Here is a 27,588-nt window from a genome sequence, read left to right on the forward strand (position 1 = left end):
GTGTGTGTGTGTGTGTGTGTGTGTGTGTGTGTGTGTGTGTGTGTGTGTGTGTGTGTGTGTGTGTGTGTGTGTGTGTGTGTGTGTGTGTGTGTGTTTGACCGAGGGTGGAGTATTCCTGAGCAGGCAGTGTATCCCTGTTAAGTCATCTTGCCCTCTCTTTCCCCTTCCACTCCTCTACATGTATCCTTCCTCTGTAATTGTAACTTTTTGTCTTACTGTTTTAATCTATTCACATGTTGTTTCTTTCTCTTCATTTATTTCAATTCTTTATCCATATTAATCCGCTCTACTTTTAACTGTAGTGGCTTGGGCAACATATTCATAACATTTATATGCAATGTTCAACCTTTGTAAAGAGAAACCCAGCTGCCAGGTGTGTTTCCATACACAGAGAGGATGACAGAGGAGTCACACAAAGTATTTATCTAGAATAGTTTGACTCTCAGAAATCTTTTTTTGCCTATGAGTTCAATAAGAAAATCGATTTTTTTTTCACATCATTAGATTGAAAGGTAGCAGGTCTATTCTCAACACCACAGGGCTGCTTCATTGAGCTTGCTTTTTTTGGTCTTTTCATTCCACAATTTGGATATTGTATTCCAAAAGCACAGTTCAAGTCCAGTGTGAGCAAAGTGTTTTAATTCCATCTCCCATGGACGGTCTGTACCAGGATTCAAACCCCGGACCCTTGCATTGAAAGGCATCAGCCCTGTACACAACACCACAGGGCAACTTTGCAGTGCTTGCCTTTGTAGGTCTTTTCATTTCACAATTTTTGTAGGAGTTCAAAAGCACAGCTTATGCACATTGTAAGGACAGTGTTTCATTTCCATCTCACATTTGCAACACATAGTGGGTTTTGCACCCAGAACCATCAGATTAAAAGGTAGCAGGTCTATCCTCAACACGACAGGGCTGCTTGGATGGACTAGGTATTTTCATTCAACCATTTGGATATTGCACTCCAAAAGCACAGTTCAAATTATAGTGTGAGGAAAGTGTTTTATTTCCATCTCCCATGGGCAGTCCATGGTTTTGCCCTTTAGGGCCACCGTACTATACAAATAAAGATTGATTGATACATTCATATTTAGCATTGGCACATTACACATACTTTTATTATTTCATGCTCTTTATGCAACAAAGTAGTTTGATAGAGATGCTAATAATATGATTTTGGGGCTTATATGGTTAAGACATCCCAAAAGCTTGAAGGGTAGACACCCTATAACCATAATTTTGGCGCTCTGTCTTTAGTTGTCGATTGGCCGCTTGCCTTAGTTATGAATAGCTAGACTGCTATCCAAGTGGTTGTATTGGAACTAACTTTAATGGCTGATTTTGTGGCAAACTACCTATTTGTCCACAAATCTTTAGGGTCTACTTGATTGTCCTACTTTGGAGAACTTTCAAAAAGTTGGTGCAAGCCAGTGCTGATTTCTCCCCTTGAGAGCTGTGATTGAAAGCATGCATTTACCCCCATAGTTTGAAATCACACACACACACACACACACGCACACGCACGCACACACACACACACACACACACACACACACACACACACACACACACACACACACACACACACACACACACACACACACACACACACACACCCTAACACACTAACACACCCTGGCCCCACTCCCAATGGGCAAAGGAAGCCAGACTGCTTGAGTCTGTGAAAGAAAAGGCCCCTGGTATATGCACACACATCCACATACACTCAGTTTCCTTGTCCTGTCACATTTCCAAATCGAATTAGGGTGCATTTGTGTGTGTGTGTGTGTGTGTGTGTCTGGAAGCTATTACCTGGCATGTCTCCCCTTGCTGCCTAAAAACCAAGAGGCCCCATATAGCTCCTGCCATCACCTCTTTCTTTTGCTTGTGTTTCTACTTCATGCCCTCCTTTGTTGTAGTTCTATATCTATCCACTCCTTGTTTATATGCCTCCCTCGTTCTCTTCCATCTCTCCTTATCTAATTAACTTTATTGATAACCTTATTTATTTGCTTACTTTGATTTTCTAATAACATGCATTTATAGGCAGCATTTCAACAAATCTTTAATAAATGTTAGAATTACCTGCTTTCACAATTTTCCACCACTGTCTCATCTTTGTGAAACCCTTGTAAACCCATTGCAAACCAGCTCCCCATCACTTTGGAATCCCTAAACTCTGAAGGTCAAGGTTTAGGTGCAGTTTCATCATTCTCCTTAGACGTCCAGACGCAGGAAGTTTTACAAAGGAAGTGATGGAGTCAGGTGACAGGAAGGAACCCCTGTGCAGCATTCTTCTCATGAATTCCACATTATCTCATGGACCCTGGAAGTCCTCGAGCAACGGAAACACACCCAAAACATTCACATGCAGGCATGCAAACACACAAAATGTTATTCCACAAACTCCACTGAGTAGACCACAATCTAAGACACAACCTCAATGGGAACTTCCTCCCTGGATACGATTTAAGGCCTCACTCTTGATTTCAAGTGATCAGTTTTCTAACTTAATTTTTTTTTGTGGCAGTTTTGTGTCATAGCTTTTCTTGATGAGTGTAAAATCATCATCTGTAAACAACTGTGGCTAGCTAGCTTAGCTGAGCATTGAAGTGGGAGATGGTCCTGGAGAAACAGCTGGCCTGTTGTGTTGAAAAAATAAACCATCCACCAGCACCTCGCAAGCTAAGAAGTTAACACTAAACTTCTTTGTTACGTTTAACACTGTTAACTTAAGAGGGTAAACTCTCAGGCATTAAAGTGAAGTGAATAATCCCAAACTTTGCCTTTTACATGACATCATTGTGAACATACTACTGCATCTGTATTAATACAACAGACAACATGCAACACATACAGTATGTATTGAACAAGGTTGCTGCTGGCTTGATCATGCAAGAGCCTGGCAAACTGTTTCCAGTCTTTATGCTAAGCAGTGGTGTACTCGGGGAGGGGGCAGGGTTGCCCTCATGTCCCAAAGAAACCTTGCAAAGTGACCTCTTGGATTCCACTGACGTAGATAAAACATTAAAATTGCCTTCTCTGGTGCCCTCTCAGTGGAAAACGCATGAAAAAGTGCCCACTTGATGCCCCCCCAATGTATAAAATGTAAAAAAGTGCCCTTTGGATGACCCTCCAATTTATGAAATGTAAACAAAAGGTGCCCTCTACATGTCCCTCAAATGTTTAAAATGTTAAAAAAAATTGCCCTCTGAATGCCTTAAAGTGCAGTTTTAAAAAGTGCTCTCTGGGTTCCTCTAAGTTGGATTAAATGCACAAAAGTGCCCTCTGGATGCCCCTCCACTGAATTAAATGTAAAAAGAATTGCCCTCTGGTTTCCCTTGTAGTTAATTATGCCATATTAATTATGTAATATAATCAATAATATAAAAATAGAGCAATAGTTTTGTGTTTCCCTTTTTCATAATTTAATTTCCACCACAATTGGTCACAAAAATATTCATCATGATGCAGGAATTAAGTGTTAGATGCTCAAAATGTTCTGAGGGAGGTCCCCCAGACTGCCTGTTGTACTGCAGCATCAGTACATTTAAAGTAACACTAAGCTGAGAGAACCAGGGGTCTGAAAGGAGGTGCCCTTTTTTCAGGTTTTCACCCTGCCCCTCAAACAGCCTGAGTACGCCACTGATGCTAAGCTAAGTGTCTCAAACTGTTAACAGTCTCATGCATGGAGGGAGAGAGTGCTGGAGAAATACCTGCATGTACTGAGTTACATTATGCTTTCTTTCTTAAGCTTTCAGATACGGAGCAGAAATATTTGATCACCAAAGTTTTTCATAAAGTTAAACATAATGAAGGCCTGTTACTCGTTGGTGTGTTTACAGACCTTCAGTGGTGTGTGATAACAAGATCTTAAAGGATAGACATTTGAGCGTGCAGGGATATTGTATTTGTGCAGAATATGATAACAGCAATCTGTAGCATGTGCTAACGTGTCTCTGTCTGCTCATGTGAATGAAAGGGTGTGTTATATGTTCCAGTTTTTGTGTGTGTGTGTGTGTGTGTTTGTGACAAAGTCACCAGTGAAGCCAGGGTGGGGATATAGAGCCACAGGAAAGGCTTGGTTAAAAGGAACACACACACACACACACACATACATCAAACATAGACTGCCCTCTGAGTCTGGGCTATTGTGTAATAAAGAGAGAGAAGGAGCGATGGAGAGAGAAGTGCAGGAAGGGAATTTATGATTCAAAAGCAAAGACAGAGGGGAAATTTATGGCAGAAAGGGACAGCTTGAGGAGAAGGAGAAACAGCAGAGGGGAGACGGGGGAAGTTTAAGTTGAGTACCTCCTTTTGTCTATAACTTAAGAGTGAGTGTAAGAATAACTGGACTGTATTTAATATTATTTTTCTATGTACTGCCTTGACAATGTATGTTGGTGTGGGCTGTAAATTTGGTTATGAGTATGGGGCGTTTCACATCAAACCACTTTTCATCCAAGGACCCCCCTAACTCTCATATATGAACAGAGCACAAAGAACACAAACCATAGTAGAAGCCACAAAGCCGGGACATATTTGACCACCTTTAGTCTCAAAGGAGCAATTCTATGTATGTGTGTATGTGTGTGTGTGTGTGTGTGTGTGTGTGTGTGTGTGTGTGTGTGTGTGTGTGTGTGTGTGTGTTGTTTACTATGAAATAAGACATTCATGCAGCCCTTCACAAGTAATGGCCAGTGTGCATTATTCAACTGTACTTACACGCATTCTGAATATTGTTGCAGACACACAAAGACACATCTGGTGTTCTTGAGCCCTGATTTTGTGTCCCCATCTCCTGCTCAACATAGATAATAAATCTAACACACAGCTGAGAAGCTGAAAAAATATGTAACACAGGAAATCTGTTACAGACACTACTTTCAGTGATGTGGAACTTTAACAACAGAGTCAAATATGGTCACTGTTTTTAGATGCAGTAAACCCCTACATAACTATTTAGATATCGCTTCTGCCAAACTGGAGACATAGTTCTCAAAAACAACAACCTTGGGGATCTTTGTGAGGAAGGGGCTGGTTAAAATGCAAATTAAATTGCACATCTGTGAAAAACAAAAAAAGAAGCTTTTTTCCTTTTCTTTTCCGTTACTTGGATTTAGGTGTTCTGCACTTTAAGAAAGTCAGTTAAAAAACGTAGAAATATCAAATTTACACGAAGATACTGATGTTTTTCTTGCAAGACAGTCATCATTTAAGCAAAAGTTGCATGAATAAACAATCAAACCTGGTATTTAAAAATCTCTTATTCTCCTCTACCCCAACCCCAACTCAGGCAAGGCAGATGGCTGTCTAACACGAGTCTGGTCCTGCTCAAGGTTTCTGCCTGTTAAAGGAAGTTTTTCCTTGCCGCTGTAACTTGCTAAATACTGCGAGGTGCAATGCTCATGATGGATTAAGATGAGATCAGATCGAGTCCTGTCCCTATTTTGTATTTCTTACACTATCATGTAGTATTTTTAACTGTCATTCCTGTCATGGATGAGGGAGTGGGATAAGTGTGCAGTACACAGTACGTCCTTGATTCCACTCACACAACATTAATCAAAATGTGCCTGCCCATGGACATACCACCACTGCATGAAAACTACAGTGTGAGTTACAACCTCCCTCTACTGTAAAGTTAGGGTAATGCACCCCCTGTGCTGTTGGCCAAAGGCGTCTCTACATTTTAGCTCATTTTCACCTGCTGTGTTGATCATGGTAAATTATGTGATTACATTAGATACATGGATGTCCCATACATTAGGACTGAGGCTTAATCAAGATGTTGGCAATGTTATAAGAATAAGATGTTGATATTCTAAATGTTGTTTTTTTTTTTTACAGCTAAAGGCCAATAAGTAAAATAATTATTAGCATTTTAGGGATTCATTCAAACTGTATTATTAAAGGAGTAAATTTGCCTTTTCACACACACGAATGCATACACATACATATAGCTTTATTGAAATAGAGAGCTCACCTGAGCCTTTCCTTATGCAATATTGAAGTGCCAAGTCAGCCTTCTATCACCTTAAGAATATATCAAGGATTAAAGGACTTATGTCTCAGCAGGATGCAGAAAAACTGGTCCATGCATTTATCTTTAGCAGACTAGACTACTGTAACGGGGTCTTTACAGGACTCCCTAGAAAGTCCGTCACACGGCTGCAGCTCATACAGAATGCTGCTGCTCGAGTCCTAACAAGGACCGAAAAAGTAGACCACATCACTCTAGTTCTTAGATCCCTACACTGGCTTCCTGTCTGTCAGAGAATAGACTTTAAAATCCTGCTGATGGTTTATAAAGCACTGAATGGTTTAGGCCCAAAATACATTGCTGATCTGCTACTACTTTATGAACCACCTCGACCTCTGAGGTCATAAGGTACTGGTCTGCTTCAGTCCCTAGAGTCAGAACGAAACATGGTGAAGCAGCGTTAAGTCATTATGCACCACATATCTGGAACACACTCCCTGAAAGCTGTAGGTTTGCTCCAACTCTCACCTCTTTCAAATCAAAGATTAAGACTTTTTTATTTGACACTGCCTTCCTGTCTTAGCTCATTTTAACTCACTTTAAATTAAAATTTTAATGTCATTTTTAATATATTTCAAATTTTCCTTTTTATTTTCTTTTTTATTATATTTGTCATTTTAATTATGTTCTTTTATGCTTGTCTGAATGTCTCCAATGATTTTAATGTTTTAAAGTAATGCACATTGAGTTGCCCTCGTGTGTGAAATGCGCTATACAAATAAAGCTGCCTTGCCTTGCCTTGCCTTGACCCGATTCTGTAGAATGGCCCATATACATTTCTATATGTTTTGCTGTAATTTGGCCTAAATAATAATTGATTAGATAATTAATCATCTCTAATAATTATATAAAGCACAATTAATCGACTTTTGGCTGTACAAAGCATTTGCTGCAATTACTTTTCGTTCACTTTTCATGTGATCAGCAACAGTAGTATTCATTCCCTTAACCAATGACAGTCTGTGTTCATCATTCAAATCATATAGTTTGTTTAATAATGTTTTTACATTTAATGTGTTGCACAAAATAAGGATAAGGATAAACTTAATTGTCCCTTGAGTGAAATTTGTATTGGGCACGGTACCACCAGTGGCTGCAATCACAGTCCATGCATACATCATACTGCTCTCACACCACTCTGCTTTCCTTCTCTCTTCCTCTGTTAGTGTTGGTTTTTATTTCATTTGCTCTTTGTTTTCCTCATTTTCTGTTGGAAAGCACTTTAGATCAACCGTACTGTGTCGAGAGTACTATATAAATAAAGCTGATTTGATTTGATACTGTTACACACAACACATGAAGAGCCCAAAGGAAGACACACAGAAAAACCTGCTGGTCCACACTGTCACCGGTAAAGTTCCCTTGACGTCAGTGTCAGTGTCACTGACAAGCTTATATTGCACTACATGAATATTGCACCTGACCCTTCAGTATTGCACATTAAGTATTGCACCATGGTGACGAGACCAAGAAAAAAGAGAAAATTATTCAAGATTCAAGATTCAAGAAAGCTTTATTGCCAAGTGAGTTTGCACACACAAGGAATTTGACGGGGTGACTGGAACAATGGTACTTAACAACAAGACAGTAAGGGCAATAAATATATAAACCTAAACACAAATCCAAAAATTCTAAATAAAAATAAAAATACTGTACAAAGAAAGGTAAAGAAGCACTTTTAAAGACATGAAATAAGTTAAATTGGCCAGAGTGCACGTGGTGTAGATGAATATAATAATAAAATATGTTATAGAATAAATTACAATATTGCATGTGGTTCTTGAGGTGTTGCACCGGAAATCAAAGTATTGCACGTGTAAGTGAAATATCACAGGAGTCTTTAGTGGTTTACAGTTTGATTGTTCATGAGGGAAACTGCCTGAGGAAAGAAGCTGCTCCTGTGCCGGGATGTTCAGGTGCTCAGAGCTCTTAAGCGCCGGCCGGAGGGCAGCAGGTCAAAGAGGTGGTGACCAGGGTGAGAGGGCTCTGTGAGGATTTTTCCTGCCCTTTTCCTCATCCTGGAGGAGTACAGGTCCTGGAGGGAGGGCAGGGGGGCACCGATGATCTTCTCTGCAGTCCTGACTGTCTGTTGCTGTCTCCTCATGTCTGATTTGGTAGCAGAACCGAACCAGACAGTGAGGGAAGGGCACAGGACAGACTCAATGACTGCAGAGTAGAACTGTTTCAGCAGCTCCTGTGGCAGGTTGAACTTCTTCAGATGGCGGAGGAAGTACAGTCTCTGCTGGGCCTTTTTCACCACATACGCCAGAAAGAATGCCCCTCCAAAAACAAGAAAAAAAACTTATTTCAAGGTACTTTTACCTTGAAATAAGCAAAAAAATCTGTAAATAGAACAACTCAAAATTTGCTTGGTAAGATTTCTTAAATAGGAAGTAATATTTAGAAAACTGTGATCTGAAAATTAGCAGGGAAAACTTATTTTAAGCAATATTTTACCAGTATTTAAAGCTTAGTGTCTCAGTATAAGCCAAGGATGCTAACAATTAGTATTTTTTCACTCCAAAAAATATTTTTGCACTAATACATTTCATGTCAACTTCTTCATTTAAGATATATTCACCTTCATTTTTGAGTTGTATTATAGCGGCACTTCTCTTGGTTTAAGACCATCTTGTACTTGAAATAAGATTGCAAAGTTTAATTTGAGCATTTTGAGATATAATGTCTTCTCATAGTTAGCTGGATATACTAATATTCAGTCATGGTTTTTTTTAGGATAAGCCAGCTATGCTCAAAAGTAGGTGTTTCATTGTGTGCATGTAGTTTGAGGATGTATATTTTTATCTGATTTAGAAGAAACTGCCTGAAAACTGTAACCCACCCGTAAAAAAACTTTTCTTTCTTTCTTTCTTTTATCAATGGAGCTGTTTTCTGATAGATTCTCCAATAAAATGCATTTACTTAAATCAAGTAAAGGGTTTGTCTTGAATCAAGATTATCCGTCTTTTACAAATAAGATCTCAGCTTGAAAAATGTATGAAATGTAAAATAAACCTTGTTTCTTCTAAATTACAACCCAAAACAATTTCAAGATTGTTTGACTTAACAATATATTTAAGATGCATTGTCTTAAAACAAGTCCCTCTATCTTGCTCAAATGTTACCTGTTAGGTAATTTTATCTTAAATCAAATGGAATAAGACACTTTGACTAAAAATGAGACAATCTCACTTGGTAAGATTTTGAGTTTTTGCAGTGTACACATATGTATATGTATATAAATAATAACTATATAAAAACTGTTAAAAACCTATATGATAACAGCTCACGTACAAGAAAGAATAAAATAGAAACCACGGTAAAAGCCGGGCTAATATATGGAGTACAAGAAGGGATAATCAATAAATGGTTGAGTTAAAACAGGAAGGTAAAACAAGATAAAATAATAAAAAGTACCAGTAACAGCAGTTAGCTCTTGTTCACTTGAAGCTTGAGTTTATGTTAACGTGTTGAAGTTTTTCATAATGGTGGTTGTAGGAAATATGTACTGTAAGTTGCAAACTTGTGTATCCTATCATTTTATTTTCTCTGGTATAGCTGCTTCTTTTTATCCTACAACCTTATAGAAACACAAGCATACATTTATCCATGAGAAAAGTCGCCAACCTTGTCTACACAACCACGTTGTCAAATATTAACTGCCCATATTGATTAGAAAAGGGGGCAATGAGAAGAAAAGGTTATATTTTGTTTATTTACGAGAATAGAGTGAGTGGGGCGGGGCCTGGTTTTGTGTACACCAATCATATAGCGAGGAAGCCTTGACTGACGTCGAATCCAACCAATGTGTGTAGAGTAGCAGCTGGACAAACGCTACCACGACACAAGGTTCCCCATCGACGTTTGTGCTGAAAAACAGTGAATATATCCGATTTAGGGCCAATAACGCGAGCGATCCCTCACATGGGACCTTTGTTTGTTTAGGGAAGTGGAGTTTTTAGAAGAATACATTGACTGTGTCGTTTTCTGGTGACATACTGGACCGGAAAAGAGACAGCTGGTTTACGGATTCCCCCATTATTTACTCTTGAAGTTGTGAGGTGAGTGTTTGTTATTGCTGGCGTGAAGGGGGAGGCTTGTTGTAGGGTCCTCAAAAGAAAGAAATAAAGGATATGCATGATGAAAGAAGCACACAGTCAATAACAAGAGACGTAGAAGAAACTTTGTCAAGAGCTCATTTTCCTACAACTTGCATCAATTTCATGGCAATCGTTTGACCATTTGGCTTCACTGCGGAAGTCTTCATATAGCTGGGAAAAATATACAAATATTAGTTCTTCAAACTACTTTAAAGTCTTCTCGGACATTGAAAAAAAGTGTCACTGGGACAGCGACGGGTTTGAGCACTGTCAAGTTAACTTAAATAAAGGTTTAATGTGTACATAATCTTCAACTACTCTACACCTAAATCAGTCAAAAGTAAGATAATGTTGCTTTTAGCCTACACAACGACCTGCCCGCATTGTCATTTGTGTTTATGAAAGCATAGACAGTCTATATATCTGTTATTAATAAGCAGCTCGTTCGTTTAATTCCAAAGCCACGCAGGCATTTATGTTCAGAAGTGAGCGGAGAGTCCAGCGGTGCTGTGGCGGGGCTTGGGAGATGTTTGTTCAGAGGCTGCGTTCAAGTACCCAGCGTGAGCTCCGAGTTTTGAGTGTTGTTGTGGCGTGTCATTGTGAAACGTTTTGGGCACATTAAAATAGCAATAAGTATTTTTTTTGTGGCAGTCTAATCCGTTTATTCTAGTTCAGTTCAGATTGCTTTATTTGCATGACATTTGGTTATTGCCAAAGCAGAGTAAAAAAAAAGGTTTAATTGTTATAATACATGTGTTTACCGATTACACTAATATTTATTTTTTTATAATTCCATACAATTTATCAAGGTATAATTAGTCAATTCAACACATTTGATCTATATACACAGTTAATTATTACAACACAGTTATATAGTACACAGTTTATCTAAATACAGTGTTATAAAACAGGTAAATAACAGTCTAACACAGCTGGTCAGTGTTTATTCCTCATTTGCTCTTCATATGTACTCTACATTCATAGATATGTGCTAACAGTTTTCAGAGGTAATGCTGTCCATACTTAACCAGTGTTACGCTTAAAATGGTCAATGTTACGTCCACAGCAAATGCCTGCATTTCACTTTAATGGACAACATGATTCTGAAATTAATACAATATCTGTAATACAGAAAATTAAAAAGCATAAGTGGGCGTGTCCACTGCCACCGTTTTTTGCGCGTGTTTTCTATGCAAACTCAATGTGATCTAGCGTTTTCAGCGCTCAGCGCCCTCAGTTAAAAAACACCCTCAGCGCCATACGACTTTTGTCGCAGCGCTCTCAGGTGAAAACAGTTCAACTTTTGTGACACCGCCGCGCTCAGCAATGTCACTTCTTGATCACCGACCAATAAGAATCAGAATCATCTGTGTCAACACAATGGTGGAGGTCTGTCTGTGTGGAGGAGAAAAGTAATCACACTAGTTTTTTGGAGATATCATTTCCTGGTTTAGAGCTGCTGCTGCTGAAGAATGGATGAACAGACTGCAGCTGCACATTTTATTTTGTGCTATGTTTCTGCGTAGAAGAACGGCAGGATCTGTGACGTCACCCATCTGTTTTTGAAGAGCTGTTTGAGGCCAATCGTCAGCGGCAGCCATATTGCTGCCGTTGAGCCAGTGTGACGTAAAGAGGCGGGCTTTGAGCCTCCTAGCCAACAGCTACAGTGTTCCTGCAGTCAGCTGTGCCTCTCATTGGAAGACTCGTAATCTTAATATCTTCGAATTTGCCACGTTAGAAAAAAATTCACCCCCTCACAGTGTGTGTCGATCGAGAAATGAACTATCAAGACTCCACACTCGTCTTTTGTACCAGGCTGTAAACATGTTTATTAATGCTGCAAAGATCGGCTTTTTCCCATTCATGTGTATGTGACTTCCGGTACTTACGGAGCAGGCCTCAAGCGGATCCTCGATGAACTGCAGCTTTTAACACTTCCTCATTGGACTCATATTTTTAGACCGGAGGTTGCCGCTTGGCCTCAACCCAGTCAGTGAGGGATTTTGCAATCTGAGGTGAGGTGAGGCTGCTTGCTGCCACACTTCACGTCTCACCCATGTATTTGAACATGAAATATGAAAATTCAACAATTTTGAATATGAAATCATGGACATTATTGGATACAAAAAGAAAAGCAATATAAAGGACAGACAAGAGAGCTGAAATTGAAATAATTTTTATTAAATCATTGTTTATTTTTTACTCTGACCGCACGTCCCTGCTTTGACTATATGTTTGATGAAACAACATTTGTCTTCTGATGAATTTAGCTTAAGATGTAGCCATTTTTAAAAAGTAACACTTGGAATTCCGACATTCCCGGAGGCACTGAAATGCACCACCAGCCCACGTGACCGCCTCAGCTTTCTAACGTTAGCACGGTGGCTAACAGGACTTAGCTATCTTGAGCTACGTTGCATCGCTACAGAGTAATCCTCAGTGGAGAAACGACGAGCACGCAGTCTTCGTCGTGTTGTTGCAACAACTTTGTGTAAGGTTACACTAACGAGCGAACATCGAGAGCACGATGCCAGGTAAAGGTAACTTTATTAACCTTGAGTGTCGCTGAGGTGTTGTAATCTAGGAGGTTTGTGCTTGTTGACCTGCTTTCCTGATGCTGCCATGCTGTAGCAGCGTGCTAGCTCTCAGCACAGACTTTGTTTGGCCCTCAAGCATCCACACGGGACTGGAGTTTGACCTCGGTACACACTTTACGTGGAACAATATCATCCTGTGTGTTTTTAACGTGGATTATTGTTTGTATTGGAGCGTTTTTAACGCGTATTATGCTCACCACTTTCCTAATGTAGCACTTCGGAGCTCCCCGACCATGTACCCTTTGTTGTTGCTGATAGCTCTCACCTTAGGCCCGTTCTTCATTGACAGCACAGCTACTTCAATCTTTATTGCCACTGTGGACCAGCGGCTGAGCTTTACCAGAGCTCAACACATCCAATCCATTTATCAACTTTCTGTGTAGGCCTGGACTCGGGTCTGGTTCAGCAGGTCTGAAGACGCTACGCCACAGCTCCTGTTACATACTGTACGCTGTTACATTACATAATCCGAGCTGTAGCGGCATATACAGGGCTTTTAAAGCACATTTAATGCACTGTTATTCCACTAACACATATGTATATCTTTAATTTAGCATGTGCAGTAATCCCCTTAGTCCTCATATCTGATCAAATGGAGACTGAAATGGGGGATTTCATCGTATCATATCGTGACGCTTGCTAATGCTATCACAACACGAGAGTTAAAAGGCATTTCCACACGTGGATTTTTAAAAAGTGGGTATTCAAAACGTGTTTTTGTTTATATAAAAGTTATACCTACGCTTATTCTGATGTTATCTCGCTGTTTACAAAGCAGTGCACAGCTGGTGTTAACGAGTTGTGCAATAAACTTGTATAATGAAGCCTTCTGTTATAAATTGAGTTCATCATTACTTGAAAAAAAAAATCATCTTTATCTGACAACTCTAAATCTACGTCAGTTCTTCACCTGTGAATATTCAGTTTTAGATACAAAAATGTTAAGTAGAATCAGTTTTGACTAGGGATGCACGATATTGGATTTTTTTCAGCACACCTAATTGCAGAAATCATCAATTTTCTTCTGTATTGGAATTAGCCTACAGTATTATGGTGATACTCTTATCACATGTGTTATGTAATATTCATTTCTTGTGCAAAATAAGAAAAATACTTAAAACTGCATATTTATTTATGACAATTGCTTTCAAGCAAAATTCATACAAAAAGATACATCCAACTTAAAACTTGGATGATGCTCTCCCTGAGACAATCATAACAAACCCACAACCAGGGCTCATTTGGCCAATTTGACATAATAAGTGAACCTAACCTCTGTTCACAGGGAACATGTGAAGAGTGCAACTGTACAGCAATTAAACACAAATTAAATAATATGGTTTACTCTTTGACAGTAAATGTGCCTAAATTAGTCAGCTACATGTAACTTACAGACTGCGGCTTGAATTCAATTTTACCTTAAAACATGAGCCCAACATGTGTGCAGCAGCCCATTATTTTATCAGTTAATTATAGTTCATTTTTAAGCCAATATCGCTCCATACCGATAATATCCTGCATCCCTAGTTTTGATAATGCCATTCAGTAAATGTGTGATATATTAACATTCAAGACCTCTGTGTCAATGATTCAGAGCCTTGAAGTTGCTCATTTTGCGCTTCTTTTTTTTTCAATATTATTTTTATTGTTTTCATTTTTGAGTGCAAAACACTCAGACACTTTCAACTTCCCATTAACCCCCCCACCCACTACATATCTTCACTGAAGACATAGTATACATAAATAAAGTAAGAAAAAGGAGCAAAAGGGAGAAAAAAAAAACAAAAACATAGGACAAAAAGAGATGTGTTCATACAACTGCAAATTCCATTTGTGTATCTTTTAGAAATAAAGCCTAACATTTTATAGAGGGATAGGCAGTCTGTAAACTTCATGATATAGTGAAAATGAAGACTAGATAAATAAAAAAAAATAATAGCAAAGTAAGAAGTCAATCTACATGTATACACACACACACACACACACACACACACACAAACACACACAGACACAGAGAGAGAGAGGTATTTAATATATTTAGACATTAAATAGTCCAAGTCCAAGTTTTGCTGAAAATGTGAGAAAAAATAGAAAGTCTAATTATTATTTCTCTACAAACTTTAGCAGAAGTAAATGTACAGGTATATTTCAAAGAGGTATTATCTACCCACAGCATGCCATAATGCTGTCTGACTTAGATAACCTAATCATATCTGTCTATTATCTCAAAAAGGGAGATAACCCGCACTGGATTGGATCAAATATCCCTCTGTTTTCAGGCATTGTGGATGCAAGACTCTGTTATCTAAATATTACATGGCGGCCAACACACCATTACACAATGTGGACATGTTAAGTGCTACATGCAGTACATAAGGGTTCAGTGCTTTCCTTTATTCATGATGCTCCCTCCACCACGCTGTCTGCGGACAGATGAGCAGAGGTATACTGACTAGGGATGGGACATGATTTTCCAATGCTCGAATATTCGTTCAGATTCGAAGAGTTCATCTGAATATTTTCTCCTCTTTAAAAGAACAATTTTACATACCTGGTTGTAATACGGTATTCCCGCCAGACGGTGGCGATAGAGTATCTTAAAGCTGCTTGCTAGCTGTACAGAAGAAGAATAGTGCTAACTGCATTAAATAGCAAAAGAAGAAGAAACATTAGCAACAGTCCCTGGAATTTGCACATTTTTTGAATCTCACACTACTACACATGTATTTCCAGAGACCGATCATGGCTAGTTATGAAACCAATCAAATCCCGTCCTGCAGTTCTGCCCGCCCTCCTGCGCGTTAGACAGAATTCTGAGGAAATGCTACATTCAAATTCATGCTAGATTTCTGTGACTACCAACCCTAGCATTAAGAATAATAAAAAACACAATTTCTGTGGCCCCTATAACTCCACAACTACATTTTCTCTCTTTGACTTGGAACTCAAGTGCCATGATCAGGCATATGTGTTCTTAAAGGACTGTATTGTACTTTTACTACGGTCACGTAATGCATGGCGGTGGACAGTCACTTTACTAGACTCTGACCTGCATTTTCATCTTTGCTTTGAAACAGCTTACTACATATTCTTTCAAATGTATCCCCAGACTGGGATAAATCAGGGTTGACACAGAGCTATTAGAAGTAATGATGGCAAGAGAACCGCAAAGAAATCAATGAAAATGAGGAATCTACCCAGAGGCAGTGGGGATTTGTACCCACTGCGCACTTGTTGCACTTAAGTGACAAAGTTAAAACTACACTCCTCAACAAACTCAACCTGTCACAGGAATGTATTGCTTTTATTGACAGATTGGACGCACTGTGGGGAAAAAATCATGGATTTTGAATGTCTGATGATCAACAACTGACATTTTTACTGTGGCATTGTACCGTTAAAATAAGACATATGTTTATCAGAGCTTTAATATCAGGGATGTATTGTAGTTCATCATGGTCTCATCTTCATGATGCAAAACAATTGTTGACAAACATCTATAGTCGTCATTTCTGCAGACAAAATTCACACTACAACACATCTGAAGTTGGAGCTGGGCGATATTGAATAAAGGGTATAATGATAACAATTTTTCATATCAGTTGATATCAATAATTTTCACAATAAATATCAAATCATTATTTCATTTAAATTTAAAGGCAGATTTTTTTTTGATGAAGTTGATGAAACCAGACAGTTTGTTAGCTTGTATCTGGATTTAGTTTGCTGATAAGCTTTTTGATTCCATCATTTCTGACGCTGCTAACAGGAAGTAGGTATTTAGTTTAAGATGATATTTTTGTGAAGTTTTAGTTTGTAGATTCTTATTTTTCTCACTTTGAAGTAATTTGATTTAAATTTAAAACAAAGATAAATCAAACTGTGTATCACTTTAACTGGAGTATTGTGTTGAGTAGTGCACTCCCCTTTAAGATTACTAAAGGTTATGGGGGGCGGGGTGATATTGTTTCCCACAGTGCAGTGAATGCATCACGGTTATTCAGTGTTCAGTTGTCCTACAGTCGTGGTGGACATATTTAACATGTTAGACTTTTACCCACATCCTGAAAGTATATTTAATTAAATGTATTAAGTTAATAGTTCACGCTGAGTCGACTCAGTGTCAGACTAACGACTCTGCTTTGAGCTGCTAGGTTTTGCGTTTTCTGTCTCTCGTTTCAGCTATATTTACATTCTGCTGCAAACGTCTTTAAGCTCGCCTACGTCTTACCCTGCGACATGATTGGGTTTTCAATGCCGTCTTCTGTCACATGTTGGATGGCATCTAGCGTTTAAGGCACATTAGCGCCCCCTCCCTATCCAGTGGTTGGGGGGTGTAATTACAGGTTTAAATTTCATATTTTATGAACATTTGTTATGTTTACATTGAGAAAAATTATATCATAATCATCATTATCGCCCAGCCCTATCTGAAATGTTATGTGTTAATGTGAAAAGATAAAGTAAACTTTGAGGCTGTACGTAGTCTGAATCACTTTACAGACTCCAGTTGAAATTGATCTAGAAACACATGGACAGGCTTCAAAACACTTTGAATATACTGGAAATAAAATTAAGAACTTAGATTTTCTCCTGCAAAATTTTCTTACTACTGTGTCAGTAGTTGTACAGCATGATCAGAGTGTTTTATTATATAGAAATACACAGACACGCAGACACGCCTCGCTTTAGTCTTCTATCCTACCTAGATAATACGTGTTTGTTTGAACGCCTCTGAAGGACATTGTGTCTGTACTATTACTGCTGGAGTGAACGACAGCCTGTCAGACTTGGCACACATAGGATGTTTTTAATACTTTGATAGAGGCAAAAGCAGCAGGACCAGACGTCAGTGTAACATAATAACCTGAATTATAAATCAGGTGGGAGATGCTGCTTGGAGTCGGAGTAAGCGAGCCCGCGCGAGGGAAACATTGCGATGGTGTGTCTGTATCAGGCTGACCCTTGGGCCTTGCACATAGTTTGGTTGAGATCATCATTTGACTCTTTTTTCCCCTTCATCCCACCGCAGGCCTGCAGTTGAGTCATGACTAGTCTGTTGGAACTGGCTGGCAGTCTGAAGATTATGTCATTATGGTTGGCATTTATCATCAGAGCAGTCTGTTTGTGTAGAAGCAAGGATGGACAAATAATCACTTCTTTTCACCATTAATGTAGCATTCAAATGTCGTGTTTCTTTTGATGTTAATTTTTGATGGACTGAAAAAGCCCTTAAATGTAGTCAAATTAATTTTGCTATAAATTAAAAGTGCAATAGTGAATTTCACTATAAAAACAAGCAATGTAAATTCAGGACGGGTCATGATTTTTGAATCTTAAGTAATATATAAAAAAACAAGATAGATAATTAAAAAGTTGATGCAATTATCATCTTATTTTGAATAGCAATGCAATGATTAAAGTGTACCCATTATGAATATTTGCCCATTTCAATACAGTTCTTAGATCTGGAATTTTTAGGTAATTATGAGCTCTCACCTCTGTGTCTCTTAGCCTCTGAATATTTGTAGCAATAACAAGGTTTTACTTAATTTTCATTCATTTATCAACATGTACTCTTCTACAATACTTGTGCATGTCTGAGCTTTTTGATAACTTGCAGATGTGCTGTAACCAAGACGCGAGTACGCTAACTATTAAATTAATAACTAAATGTACTTGGGATGGGACATGATTTTCGAATGTTCAAATATTCGTTCACTTATTAGAAATTAAAAAGTTGATGAGAATTTTTTCATTTTAAAAGTAACATTTTTATCGTTTTCACCGCTGCCTGGTTGTAATACGGTATTTCCGCCGGATGGTGGCAATAGAGCGTCTTAAAGCTGTTTGCTAACCTTATTAAATAAATAACAGAAGAAGATGAATGCTAACTGCATCACATAGCAAAAGAGGAAGAAAACATTAGCGACATGTACTTGAAGTAAGTGTGTTGTGTGAGATTCAGAAACACCGAAAAACTGCAGAGTGTGGCTTTAAAATTTTAACACACATGCCACACTGCTGCGTCACAGAAATAGCGGCATAGAGATAAAGGTCGAGACAGACGCTGCCAGTGCCTGCTACTAGCATGACCTCGTCTGGTGCTGGTTTATGCGACTGCCACACAAACGGACTGTTAAGAATAATCTTTGAATTGATGTCAGTGATTATCGAATAGTGTATTGGATTGAAATGCCCATTCCTACAACGTATCGAGGGACAGGCAGACAGATAAAGTGAATATGAATATGGACACAAGTTCAGATGAAATACAGAGAAACACCATCCTCCATGATCTAATGTCTGGTCTTTGTTTAACTGAGGTCTAGTAATGCATTACCTCTTTTCGACCAACACGAAACCAGGTTGTATTTCCAGGCTGGTGCTCACGCTGGTTCGGAGCTGGTTCACCTCGCGAACCAACTGGTTTTCCCGGCCGGGAACCGGTTCACTCACAGTCGAAACACGAGAAACCGGTTCTCAATTGAGCGCCGTCTCCGAACCAGCCCTGAAACTGCCTCCGTCGAAAAGGGGTTTATGAAATAAACTGCAGTCTGGAGTCTGTTAGCAAAAAGTGTCAACTGTCTCATATGAACGATCCCTCCACAGGTTGAATGTGCATTCAGAGATCAGGGTGTTTTCCACTGCAACAGACTGACTTTGCTACAATGCCGCCCACTTCAGTGTAATGCTCTTGCAGTTGAAAATTAGTGTTCTTCGTGAAACCCCCGTCTGTCTCTGAGTAGGCTTGGGCAGTACAGAAATCAGGCGCAGGCAGCTGCCTTGCACTTTGAATGATGGAAAACCCCAGCACAGGTGTTGATTTGTTTTAGTGTGCAAGTTTGCAGACTGAAACAGAGGCCCTTTTTGACAGAGACAACAGAAACACCCAGTGTAGCGGAGCCTTTAGGATGAATAAATTGGGACATTTTAAAGTGCAATTATCAGTGAAGCTTAAATATACATTATGCACTGTTTTTACATGTGTCTGGTTGTAATGCAAAATTCCCGTCAGATGGTGGCAGCAAAGCATCTGAAAGCGGCTTGCTAACCACGTTAAATTACAAAAGAAGAAAACATTAGCATCAGTTGCTGGAAACGTGTGTGTGTGTGTGTGTGTGTGTGTGTGTGTGTGTGTGTGTGTGTGTGTGTGTGTGTGTGTGTGTGTGTGTGTGTGTGTGTGTGTGTGTGTGTGTGTGTGTGTGTGTGTGTGTGTGTGTGTGTGTGTGTGTGTGTGTGTGCACGCACGTAGTGCAGTGAGATGGAGAAACTTTGCATGTCTGTAAAATGTCACAGGAATCACTGACATAAAGGACGAGACAGACGCTCAATACTTGGTGCCTTCAAATGGGGTTGTGTTTACAATGTTCACAAAAAGAGACCATATGAACACCCCTCTCATGGTATTCACATCGTCTTCATTTGGAAATCTGTTTACCTATTTGTGGATATTTGTATGTATTTGTGAATCACTGTATTTATTTGTGGATCATTTTACACAGTTACAAATTGTATTGCTGCACTAATAGCGTCATACCTGCGTCTCTTTTTTTGTTAGTGATGACTGTAAGTGAGGTTTTTGACCACAGAACTCGCAGTAACTCACAAATAGTGGTTGACTGAGACTTTTTTTTCCCCTTCTTTTTTTTGCCAAATGTTAATACTTTCAGAACAGGTTGGCTGTTGGCCAATATAAAATGTAATTTCTTTGATTTGTTAAAAATCAGTGATTTAATAATAACATCCATTAGTCCCGCAATATGGAAATGTAATAAATGGACGTAGTAATCGTGACGTCACCCATCTGTATCTGGAGCAAATCGTTGGTGGGAGCCATATTGGAAATGTTGAACTCAACGGCTGTTTCCGAAACGGCCTGCTACATACTACTTACTAATGTAGTAGGCAGTAGGTATTGCCTACTACATACTGCGTTTGAATTAAGTATGTAGTATGACTGTTCTGTCCGATCTGTCATGCAGCATGCTGAGCCAGACTTCTCTGGATTTCCGGTTTCGGAAAGCGGAAGTAAACAACGGCGAAGCCGATAAATAAAATGCTTATTTAGCATCCATTTAGGATTTTAAAAGTTAGGAAGTGGTTTATATGTAATTTGATAACTTTCACAGCACCCAAAAACGGATTTCCTCCTGTCAAAAAATGAGGAAAAAGAAAAAGCAGAACGAGCGCTATGCATTATGGGAAACAGTACGCGAGGCAGACTGGTCCGATGCATACTGAGATATTTTCCCGAATCAGTAGACATTCGGGGAGTTTTGGCATACTGCAGATTTTGCTCTTGTTCACATACTACTTACTGAATTTTGGACATATCAGTACGTACTGCTAGTATAGTAGGCGATTTCGGAAACAGCCAACCTCACTGCTCAACCAACTCTTCTGGCCTCTAATTAATGGATAGCTGTTGCAGATGGTTGTATGTGACTGGATGAAGACATTTTTACCGATGGAAGGAATGAATAATAAATATTTTGTTTTCATCAGTGTGGTCCAATTGGAATAACAATTTCCGATATTGTGATCTACCAAAAGGTTTCTGTATTAATCACTGGAACTGTCTCTCTAAACAGAGCCGGCTGAGATGAGTGGTCCAGAAGTGGCCAAGACACCTGGAGGCGGAGCTTCAGGCAAAGACTCAAAGGAGCAAGTGGCCAATGGGCACGCAGGAGAGGGCAATGATGCCAATCCATTTGCTGAATACATGTGGATGGAGAATGAAGAGGAGTACAACAGACAGGTATGGATCCTTGAACTGTTTATGGTCAAACCGATTTTGGTTTTGGGGTCAAGTGTGTTGCCCAAGGATACTTGGGCATGTGGTCATCAGGACGTCGAATCCAACTCTCAACTTTCTGAGAGATGACCTACTCTGATATTAGCCCAATGTATCTTTCCATAACACCCACAGATATACCCGACCCTTTAGGCAACATCTGTCTTCAGTCGGTTGAAGAAAGAAGCTGTCTTTTAAAATCAACCAGCCTCATTCACCAACCGTCCTTAAGAACAAATTATTCTTAAACCCACTTTAGAAGTTTTTAAGAAAATTTGGTCATTCCTAAAGTGTTCTCATCTGGGATTTGTTTGTAGCTAAGAACAAAATCCAAGAAACCTCAATAGCACATTTGAGTGCTGACATGTCAGAGTCAAATTATTGTGTACAGTGTTTTCCTTCATTTACCACCTTTTTTTTATAATGAAAACTTTTGTAAATACATGTTTTAATAAACTTTTATTTCAATCGTGCAATTTTAACTTTTACTACAAATTGTTAAATTCTTAATATGTAATAAGCACTCAGGTATGACTTCGAAATTAAAGCTACAAGCGGCGTTTAACGGCCCTCGCACCCTGTTCCGGCTGGCTGATGTGCAGCAGGATCTGCCTGTGCAACAGCCATTACTGCTCTTCCTGTACTTCGGGAGAATTAAGAAAAATATCACAATCAGATCAGAATGAGCTTTACTGACCACGTATAGACCTACAAACACAAAATAGTCGCCTGATGTATAAGAGGACATAAGATAAAGGCTATAGTTTATATAATATATGATGAAAGGCAAACTTATTCTCTCCAATAGTAACTTTTAACTAGCCTTTTTAATGACTGATCCGTCACACCTCAATCATTTTTGTCAGCTTTTAGAATGAAGTTACCGTCCAATCGTTTCAATTAACGGACAAAAAGTTGAGAAAAGTCTGTCTCAGGAATTTTCCCTTCAAATTTGGAATCAAACTTGTGTTATTTCCCCTTATCTGTGTTATGTCCTTTACTGTTTACATGGCAGCGTTTATGATGAAGCCGTTCTGTACTGAGTGACATCAGTTTTTTTCACTTTCAGAAGCACCACCTCTGTTTCTGATCAATTAAATCAACTTTTTACTTAAAGACCAGTGCACAAGCTGTTTAAATTAATTTGCACATTCACAATGTCTCTCCTCCTCCTCTCTCGAGCCTGTCTGATGTTTTGTGTGTGGCGCTGCAGTGTCATGCCCTTATATGGGCATTTAAAGGGCGTTTATCTTTGCTAATTAGGAACGGCGAGCATGCGCTTCAAACTTACGAGGAAATGACATTCATCAATTTAAGAACAGACGTGTGAACAGTTCCATGGTTGAGAACACACAGACTTCTCTTAAAAACCTTCTTAAGAGTAATTTAAAGAAAACCTTAAGATATCAGTGAATCAGGCTCATTGAAGCTAGCTTAACTTTTGCTGCCGAAATATAAGGTGTCATCTACCCATGTTGGTGAGTTCACTAACATGTTTAGGGTTTATGAGACATATCCCTGCTCCACCAGAGAGCACAGATGTGGTTTTTTTTTTTTTTTTTTTAATTATTCTTATAAGGAAGAGAATTGACTGTAACATATGTACCTGTCTCTATAATCCATTTTGATCTATAATGTAGTCATGTGGCAGCTGCACAGCCCTTAAACTCGCAAGTCTACTATTAAAATCTGTCTCTTGATTGAGTTTGCATAATAAAGAATAAAGGGCCCCACTCAGTCATCTGACATGTGATTGTCTGCTCTGCCACTACATGCTGATCTGCTGCCACCCAGACAGCCTTTATATTTTCCACCAGTGGCTGATGATTGATTACCATCAGCAATTTAACGGGCCTGTTTTAATACCCTACACAAAGCTCCTTTTTGACCTTCAGTCTTCACTTTGTGTCCTCGCTCTCCCTCCCTGTCGTTTTTCTTTGTAGAATGGAGATATTTTAATCCAACAAAAGTAACTTTAATGATTTAAAATGCATTTTATTTTAATATTCAAATCCCATTCAGCTGTCTCTAAATTCACAGAACTGCAGTTTTTAACACTCCCACATTGGCTTCAATTCTCGTGGCCAAATTTTGCCGCTTGGTCTGATCTTGCTCTCTTGTCCTTCTTCTTCCCAGGTGGAGGAGGAGCTGTTGGAGCAAGAGTTCTTGGAGCGCTGCTTCCAGGAAATGCTTGAGGAGGAGGACCAGGATTGGTTCATCCCTTCACGTGACCTCAACAACCAGGGGGTGGGACAGCTGCAGCAGCAGCTCAATGGCCTGTCCGTCAACGATCACCATGGCAATCTGGAGGAAGTGGCGGTGAGTCAGAGATGCATGTCATTTAAGAGACATCAGTCGTTGAAATAATAATTTTTAAGGAAATCTGTTCTTACTCTCTGTGTCCATGTCTTTTTTTCTGCAGAGGAAGAGCATCTTGAATCCTGAAGCAAAGGAGTTCATCCCGGGGAAGAAATACTAGGGGTCCCCCTCACCCCCATGGAGCCTCCACACGCACACAAACACATGCATACACCTGTCCTTACATGCTCTCAGAGACTCTGGCGGCCAAGACCGCACACACACTGATTCTCACACACGTGCACACACACACACACACTTGAAGTCAGTGGCGTGCTGGCAGGCCCAGTTGGGGGGTGGGGGGATTTCTTTTTCTTTTCTTTTTGTTTCTTTAATCTTTTTATTTCCTGTTTGTTTCTTGTAAACTGAGGGACATTGGGAACAGGGGTGGGGGATGGGTGTAATACCAGCACCGCCCTAATGCGGGCGCTAACTCATCATGGCATTTCAGGTGACATTGTTGATGTTTACGGAGTATGCAGAATTTATTGTTGTCCCCTTAGAATCGTGGCAGCTACAAAGGAGTGATGCCAGAAAAAAATGAAACCAGAATATGATAAACTTGGAAGAAGTATGTCACACATGTAAATTTAATTTCGGTCAAATTTAATAAAAGAACATCAGCAGTAGACTTGAGGGTTTCCATTACGAAGACGTTAGAGAATGATCAACATTTCAGGGGACTGGATGGGTTTCTGCCACTGCTCTGTAGAGTCATCACACAAAGTCAACATTTTGCTGCTGATGGTGTCATAAGCTCCCCATGACACCACGGCGCCAGTGCATCTTGAAATGCAAGTTCTTATTTGTATGTGCAATGGCTCTGTTCCAAACCAAATACAGACTCTACTCTCCATACTTCTGTTTGAAGTGAGCTTGATGGACATTGATGGGTGTAATCATGGCTAAGAAATTATTTCCCCAATTTATGTGGAGCTCCATGTTCATCTTTTTGTCCAGTTTCTCAGAAAAAGAAGCACGAGTATCCAGTCATTTGTCAAGCTAAGTTTAGTAAGAAAGTTCTTATTACGAGAGGGAAGGTCGGAGCATTTTGAACCTTCCAAAAAACTCAGTTGTCTCTTTCTTTGTTTTGTTTAACTTTATCCTCGGTTCAGTTTTGATTTATGGGGGTGTAGTGAACGAACTTGTTAAAGGGGAGTATTGGTCTGGAACAAAGCCGCTGCCTCTTTCTGTCAGGAAATCTTGGTTTTGTCCTGCATCAGATCAAGTGTCCATATCCAAATCAGGTTTTCAGATATCCTCTCCTCTTCTATTTTCTTTATTATTATTTTTTTTTGTAAAGTTTCGAGGATGAGGCATTTGTCTCTACTGGGTACAGTAACCTGTGGTGTCCATTCAGTCCTGTTTGCAGGAGGATATGTTAGGGGACAATATTGCTCCAGCCATTCAGAATAATGCAGTATGGAACAAATGGCTGACAATATGGCTTCTTACTGTTCCTCTTTTTGTAGGTTGATGTTTTTGAGGATGTTCCTCTTTTTAACAATAAATCATTATTGTGGTATGGCTTTCCAAGAAGCATCTCCCCATAGTGCAAGTATAATCTCAGTTAAATTGTGAGCCACTAGGAAAAATGTGTATATGTGAAGATGCCTTTTAGGAAACTCAGATTCTAATCAACAATAATCAGATTATTGAGTGATCTTTTATAGTTCCTGACCAACTTTGCTGAATAATGCAGAAGCAGTATTGTCATAAGGGAAAATCTTGTGATCTGAACATGCTTATTCATGCCACTGTTTGTATGTGGTATTGACAATAATGTCTTGTGTATTTAACTGTATCAGCGTTAAGAGGACACTCGTGCACTTCAACTGAGAGGGTCTGATAGAGGAAAGCACTTCTTTAACATCCATGTGCCGTCTCCAGTCCCTTTCATGAGAAGTGCTCAAGTGTGTTCTTAAAGGCTGCAGTAGAGACAGTCAAATGTTGGGTTAAATTGAACTTCCTCACACAGTGTTGGATCACAGCTGTTGAATGGCACCCTGGTGAAGCCAATAGGAATGTCCGCCAGGTGGATTGTACAACATGAAATCATTTTTGGTGATTTGTTTAGATAAGTTAGACAGAAGCCGTTAAAAAAAAAAGGTCCAGAAGACAGAGTATGAATTTCATTACAAATAAAAATAATGAAAAAAGATGAATAAAGATGTTAAAGACAAATGCCTTTTTTGAGTCAATCATCAATCAATCAATCACTCAATCTTTATTTGTACATTGCCAAATCACAACAATTGTTATCTCAAGATGTTTTTTCTAACATAGCAGGTCTAGACCGTACTCTGTTAATTAGGTAGTTACAACAGCAAGGCAAAACGTCCTTTTAACAGGCAGAAACCTTGAGCAGAACAAGACTCGTGTTAGACAGCCATCTGCCTCAACCGAATCAGGGTTGGAAAGAGGGATGATAGTGATGAGACGGATAGCAGTACTAGCTGTTGCTGCTAGAGTCGAGCACACCTGTAGCAGCTAGAGTCTGGAATGTCCACAGCAGCAGGACGTCTACAGCAGAGACTCAGAGGAACCTACGAGACAAGGGAGCTCAGGGACTCCAGAAAGGTGTATGGTAAGTAACTTTAACGGGACAGGGTGAGTTAAAGTAGTGTGACATATTTTATTATTGTTATACAGTATTCAAAGACTCCTGGTTAAACCATATGCTCTGCTCTTGTAGACACAGTATGTGAATACACAGAAAAGTAAATCATTATATACTAACCCAAACATTTTTAGTTTGTCAAATGTGGAGAATGAGATGATTTTACTCTATTATGTTGTACATTACATTTATTTTTTATTCAAAACTGCCAAAATAACATAGCTCCAGAGGCCCCTTTAGCCAGTAAGGTGCATCCAGCAGAGGGCTACAATGAACAGCACGAGAGGACGCATGAGAAAGTGTGATAGTTTGTTTACTCTAAGGTAGATGCTAAAATGTTTTCAATGGACAATGCTAAAATTCCCATTTTAAGCAGCTTAAAGCATAGTTCGTTATTGATTTAGTGTATATGATTTATAACCTGACATTTAAAGGTACAGTGTGTAGAAAGATTACAGCGATATCTAGTGGTCAGATTCTAGATTGAAACCGTAGACTGCATGTTAAAATAGATGAGCTCTTTGCTTCGAAGTCTAACGATTTAGAGCTCCCCATTGCTGACTGGCTGCAGTATAGTTCCTGAACCTCGTCTCTGTTATATTTACAGAAGGGAAACAGCCAAACAAAACAAATATTAAAGTACACATAAATTCCCTTTCTAACATGGTTTCTGTCATAATAATAAGTTCTTCTGACAATTTACAGTGTCCAGGGTGAACCCCGCCTCTCACCCAATGACAGCTGACTCATGACCCTGGAAGGGATAAGAGGTAAAGGTGATGAATGGATGGATGAGTGGACGTTGAAATGCTAATTTCTCTGACAAAAAAAATAGTTAATGAGTTTTGAAAAGAGTGGATGTGACATCACTATTGATAGCTCTGTTGACCAATGTCCAATATAGAGGACCTATGACCAATATCTCATCTTAAACCACCATGAGCATTGCACCTTGCAGTATTTAACTAGATACAGCAGCAAGGAAAAACGTCCTTTAACAGGCAAACCTCCAGCAGAACAAGACTCATGTTAGACAGACACCTGCCTCAACTGAGTTGGAGTTGGAAAGAGGG

At 39.3% G+C, this 27,588-nt stretch overlaps 1 protein-coding gene across 2 annotated transcripts; it reads left to right on the forward strand.

The window, feature by feature from the left end:
- Positions 1 to 9,843: 9,843 nt before the first annotated feature.
- On the forward strand, positions 9,844 to 26,079 carry paip2b (poly(A) binding protein interacting protein 2B). Of its 2 annotated transcripts, none has more exons than XM_034676293.1 (4): positions 9,844 to 10,104; positions 21,335 to 21,501; positions 23,674 to 23,856; positions 23,960 to 26,079. In XM_034676293.1, exons 2-4 carry the CDS (start codon positions 21,346 to 21,348, stop codon positions 24,014 to 24,016), a joined length of 396 nt encoding a protein of 131 aa, XP_034532184.1. In that variant the 5' UTR covers positions 9,844 to 10,104; positions 21,335 to 21,345; the 3' UTR covers positions 24,017 to 26,079. The 2 variants fall into 2 exon arrangements, with proteins under 2 accessions (XP_034532184.1, XP_034532183.1); XM_034676292.1 differs by lacking the exon at positions 9,844 to 10,104 and adding an exon at positions 12,507 to 12,677.
- The last annotated feature ends 1,509 nt before the right edge of the window (positions 26,080 to 27,588 follow it).

Source organism: Notolabrus celidotus, chromosome 23 (genome assembly GCF_009762535.1).
Source record: "Notolabrus celidotus isolate fNotCel1 chromosome 23, fNotCel1.pri, whole genome shotgun sequence".
Classification (NCBI taxonomy): domain Eukaryota; kingdom Metazoa; phylum Chordata; class Actinopteri; order Labriformes; family Labridae; genus Notolabrus; species Notolabrus celidotus.

Coding starts and splice junctions, on each gene's coding strand:
- paip2b (XM_034676292.1), top strand. Junction 21,502..23,673: donor AAGAGGAGTACAACAGACAG/GTATGGATCCTT, acceptor TCTTCTTCCCAG/GTGGAGGAGGAGCTGTTGGA. Junction 23,857..23,959: donor GCAATCTGGAGGAAGTGGCG/GTGAGTCAGAGA, acceptor TTTTTTCTGCAG/AGGAAGAGCATCTTGAATCC.